This window comes from Cebus imitator, unplaced genomic scaffold (genome assembly GCF_001604975.1).
Source record: "Cebus imitator isolate Cc_AM_T3 unplaced genomic scaffold, Cebus_imitator-1.0 Scaffold684, whole genome shotgun sequence".
Lineage (NCBI taxonomy): Eukaryota > Metazoa > Chordata > Mammalia > Primates > Cebidae > Cebus > Cebus imitator.
Window position 1 is genome coordinate 239,727 of NW_016107999.1, and position 4,945 is coordinate 244,671.

General features: G+C 37.8%; 1 protein-coding gene across 4 annotated transcripts in view; it reads left to right on the forward strand.

Moving 5' to 3' along the window:
- The window catches only part of SFXN1 (sideroflexin 1), a 46,684-nt gene extending 43,158 nt beyond the window's left edge, over positions 1-3,526 (forward strand). For 3 of the 4 annotated variants that reach the window (XM_017518530.1, XM_017518532.2, XM_017518531.2), the window contains exon 11: positions 1,837-2,976. In XM_017518530.1, the coding sequence (XP_017374019.1) occupies positions 1,837-1,933 (97 nt within the window). In that variant the 3' untranslated portion in view covers positions 1,934-2,976. Of the gene's footprint in view, positions 1-1,836 lie in introns of all 4 variants that reach the window. The other variant, XM_017518529.2, reaches the window with a different exon arrangement.
- Positions 3,527-4,945: the final 1,419 nt, after the last annotated feature.

Sequence of the window (4,945 nt, forward strand, 5' to 3'; positions counted from 1 at the left end):
AAAAAAAAAAAAAAAAAGAAAAGAAAAGAAAAGAAAGGCACAAATAATATGAATGAAAAAGTGATTTAACTGTAGATTCAGCAGTGATTAAAAATAATATTATCAACATTACGTCAATAGATTTAAAAATAGGCAAAATAGACAAATTTCTGGAAATAATATTAGTAAAGCTGAAAAATTAGAAAGAATAGGCAAGACAGTCATTACGGAAGCTGAAGCAGCATTTAATCTTCCTGCTACAAAGCAAACACAAGAACCAGGTAGTTTTACAGGTAAGCTTTTCCCAACTGTCAAGAAACAGATCATTCCAATTTCAAACAAACTCTCCCAGAAGATAAAAAAGAGAATACTCCCCATCATCCACTAAGGTTTGAATAACTTTAATTTCAACATCAGACTTGGGACTTTAACATACGTTAATAGTAATTACAGATGCTTAGAGATCAATGGCAAAACAGAAGGACCAAGAGGCAGCATAGCAGGGCTTTTGGATCAAGAAAGGTCTGACTTCAACACTTCAGTTGTACCTCAGGTTTTAGAGTTTTCATAAGGATTGAAATGCTTAATGTCTGGCCCAGAAAATGATCAGGAAGTCATAGCCATTATCATTGCCATCATCAATCTCATCATCATCATTTAAAATTACTAAAAGGCCCACTACATAAAAAAGAGTCATGGTGGGATGCTTTTCCTACCCTTTTTCTATATATGTAATTTTTTAAATTTGCTTTGTACATTTTTAATATAAACTTATATTCTGACTTTTTTAACCTTACAGTCTATCGCATGTCAGCTTTGTTAAATATCAATTTTTTAATCATTTTTTAGAGACAGGATCTCACTCTGTTGCTCAGGCTGGAGTGCAGTGGCACAGCCATAGCTCGCTGCAGCCTTGAACTCCTAGGCTCAAGCAGTCCTCCTGCCTCAGCCTCCCGAGTAGCTGGGACCACAGACATCACCACCATGCCTGCCTTATTTTTTATTTTTATAGATACAAAATTTGGGTCTCACTGTGTTGCCCAAGCTGGTCTCAAACTCCTGGCCTCAGAAAATCCTCCTGCTTCAGCCACACAAAGCTCTGAGATGACAGGTGTGAGCCACTGCACCCAGCCCCAAATAATTTTCTTAAAACTAATTACATATCAAAATATGAGCAGTTTTTCTGGTAGCGGGTGTTCTGGACAGTTTTTATGCTTTTATTTAATGAGTATGCATTTCTCTTAAAGAATAAGCTTTACTATATATAAACCATAATACCTTCAAATACATTTTTAAGCACTTAAAGACTAACAATAGTTATCCCTCAGTGGGACTATAAATGCTTTGGGTTTTTTGTGTGTGTGCATTTTAGTATTTTCTAAAAGTTTTTTAATAAGCATGAATTATACAGTAAACAAAAGCACATTAATGTAGGCAAACTTTTAGTGTTATACATTTCACTGGCTGCATATCTTTTTTATCAATGGTGTGCATTGCAAATGATGGATACTGTTTTTCTTGGGAAGTGGCATGGCCACAAATGGTTTTCCTAACACCAGCAGAGTCTGAGAAAGTCATCACCATATACTCTTGCCAGCAATAAGAGATTTCAGCTTTTAAAAATATGAGAGGTAAAAAGTGTTGGGTGTTGGGTTCTTAAGATGCATTTCTTTCATTATGAGTGACAGTTTTCTGAAAGGAACATGATCTCATTTTCTAGCCGAATGAAGCCTTTCTAGAACAAGACCCTCTATACCAGTCCTGGGCTCTCCACACCTGTGCCTTCTTCCTGCTCTTTCTAGGTTCTGATTCTCACCTCTGCCTGTGTAATAACCTGTCATTTCTCCCTTATCCCAGTTCCATGTCTGTGACAAGCTTGGAGGCCGAGTTGCAAGCTAAGATCCAAGAGAGCCATCCTGAATTGCGACGTGTGTACTTTAATAAGGGATTGTAAAGGAGGGAAGGAAACCTCTGCAGCTCACTCTGCCATTGCAAAGCTGGTGTAGCCATGCTGGTGAGAAAAATCCTATTCAACCTGGGTTCTCCCAGTTAGAAAAACCTTTCAAAGACCCACATTAGCCTTTTAGAATAAAGCTGCTACTTTAACAGAGCACTTGGTGTGGGCCAAGCGTCTGACACCTGTTGACTCCCTTACATTGAATCATGTTAAGATTTATAGAAATACCTTCCTATAGCTTTTATAGTCATTGTTTTTCAAAGACAATATCCCAGCCCTCACCCAGGGTTTTAAAAAAGCACTGGTAGACATGGAATAGGTGCTCAGTATATGGTCAGTCAATGTTCTGGTGATTATCAATCAGTGAAAACAGAGTCTGTTTAAAATACTGAATTTTCATCTCACTTCCATTGCAAATCAACAAGAGATCTCAGCAGTGAACTGGGAAAATACAAAAGCTCTGGGCTAACCTGTAAAAACTGGACCCGAAATATTAAAGGCAGTTTGCTTCTGGTTTGGGGACTGTGCTGGCCCAATGTCAATGATGAAGTTTTTGGATTTGTAGGGTAAAAGCTCCTTCACACCCCTTCCAAAAGTCAGTTACGGACCAGTGCAACATGCCTCCCCTGCTGGATAATTACATACATTCAGATTGTGAGTAGATTTCCTTGGTAGACTTTAATTTATTGTTTTATATTCTTATAAAGATGTTCATCTTACCTTGCAGTTATTGACTTTGTATTCAATTATTTACATCAAATAACTGAAATGTACAAATGTCAAGTTTTGGAAGTATACTCAATACCAGTGCTGTATGACTGGGCTGAATGTAGTTTGTTGTTTTTTTTTTTTTTCCTATAAGAACTGAGACCATAGTTCCAGCTACCTACCTGTCTTTTCTTGTCATTCTTATAGATCTCTTTGACTTTCAGAAAGACACAGTGATAATGTGTGTATGAATCAGTCACGGTGAATTTTACTTGAATATTGTATGTTACATTCCACCTCATTTGAAAATAATGAAACCATGTACCACTGTTTACATGATTTGTAGTGATTCCACAGATAATATATTTAATCAGCAGATTATGTTTCAAGTCTGTAGATGTTTAACGTCATATACAGTTGACCCTCTGTATCCATGAGCTGCACCCCTGTGAATTCAACCAAGTTTGGATGGAAAATATTTTTTAAAAAGATACAAAATATATGTAACAATGAAAATTAATACAAATTTAAAAACCAATACAGTATAACAACTATTGACATAGTGCTTACATTGTATTAGGTGTTACAAGTAATCTAGAGATGATTTAAAGTATACAGGAGGATGTGCCTAGGTTATATGCAAATACTGCACCATTTTATATCAGGAACTTGAGCATCCGCAGATATTAGTATTGGAGAGCGGTCCTGGAACGATTCACCCATGGATATTGAGGGGCGACATTTCATGAAGTGATGAACTGTAGATCATTGTTGTCAGAGATTGTAAGTGAAAAAAATATAAAAACTATTTAGTTTTGACAGATTTTTTTTTCTGACAATGTGACCAGATTGAATTTCCTCATAAAGAAAAAAATGGCGTGCCTTGTGTCTGTGTTTCTCTTTTCTCTGAAAGGATTAATAGATCTGAAGCTTTGGGCCACTCACAGCCTTCCCTGATGCTGCCAGAATCTTCTCATTTCGATTTTCTGTCTTAAACCGTTTGAAGCAAAATGGCTTCCGTGTGACATTCTGGCCTCGGACAGATTCTGTTGTCCTTGACGCGTCTCTAAAAAGTGGTAAAGCCTGAAATTCAGAGCAGATCTCCATGAGAGGCTGACGGGGCTCTTTTCATAAGAAGCCAACGCACTTGCTGCCTGCCCGGGTGTTCCGCTCCTCTCAGAGTCCTCCCTGCCTGGTACTCTGTAGCTCCATTTCAGAATGTTAACCTCCAGCGAAGAGCGAATGACTGGTTAGAAGACTGACAAACTAACCAAACTTTTACACGCTCCAGTCATGTGTATTAAAGGTTATAAAAAGAGATGGCCGGGCTCGGTGGCTCACGCCTGTAATTCCAGCACTTTGGGAGGCTGAGGCGGGTGAATCACCTGAGGTAGGGAGTTCGAGACCAGCCTCACCAACATGGAGAAACCCCATCTCTACTAAAAAATTAGTCAGCCATGGTGGTGCATACCTGTAATCCCAGCTACTCAGGAGACTGAGGCAGGAGAATCGCTTGAACCCGGATGGCAGAAGTTGCAGTGAGCTGAGATCATGCCATTGCACTCCAGCCTGGGTGACAAGAGTGAAACTCTGTCTCAAAATAAAAAAAAAAAAGGTTTTAAAATAAAAAGGATAGTGGACATGGAGCTGCATCTTTTTAAACATTGTTTTTTGATGCTTCAGACTCTTAATGCTTTTATATAAAGCTATCAACTGTGTATGTTGATCATGGTTTATAACAAAGAACAAATAAACCAAGATTGGCAACCTTGCCAATCTTGTAGAAATACCTTTTCTGGAGGAAAAAATCCACATGAAATGCAATAAAGCTAAGTAGTCATTAATATTTCTATTAACATGATATAAAGGATTATGATTGTTAAGTGTTTACTGACTGGCAGTTTTTATTTCAGTATTAGTACAGTGTCTTGCCAGTGTTGGAGGCCATGTATGCTTTCAGTTCAACTGGATGAAATGTTAAATAAACTCAGAATGAAACTAAATTCTCTCTTTTATTTGTACATGAAGGATAAAGCAGTTTGTATGTTACAGCTGATGGTGCTTTTCATTCAAACTTAATACCTATAGTACCATCAGTAACTCCTGATGAAAAGATATTTTTGTATTATCCCTTTAACAGGAAATATATTTCTATTTTGGGCTACCAGTCTTCCACCTTTTTGAGCCTCATATACATAGAGGTACACGCACTCCCCTAACTCTACAACAGTGTGATTCCAGGAATATTAATTACGGGTGTGAGAGATGGATTTCAGCTTTAGACCTGATAGCCACACCACT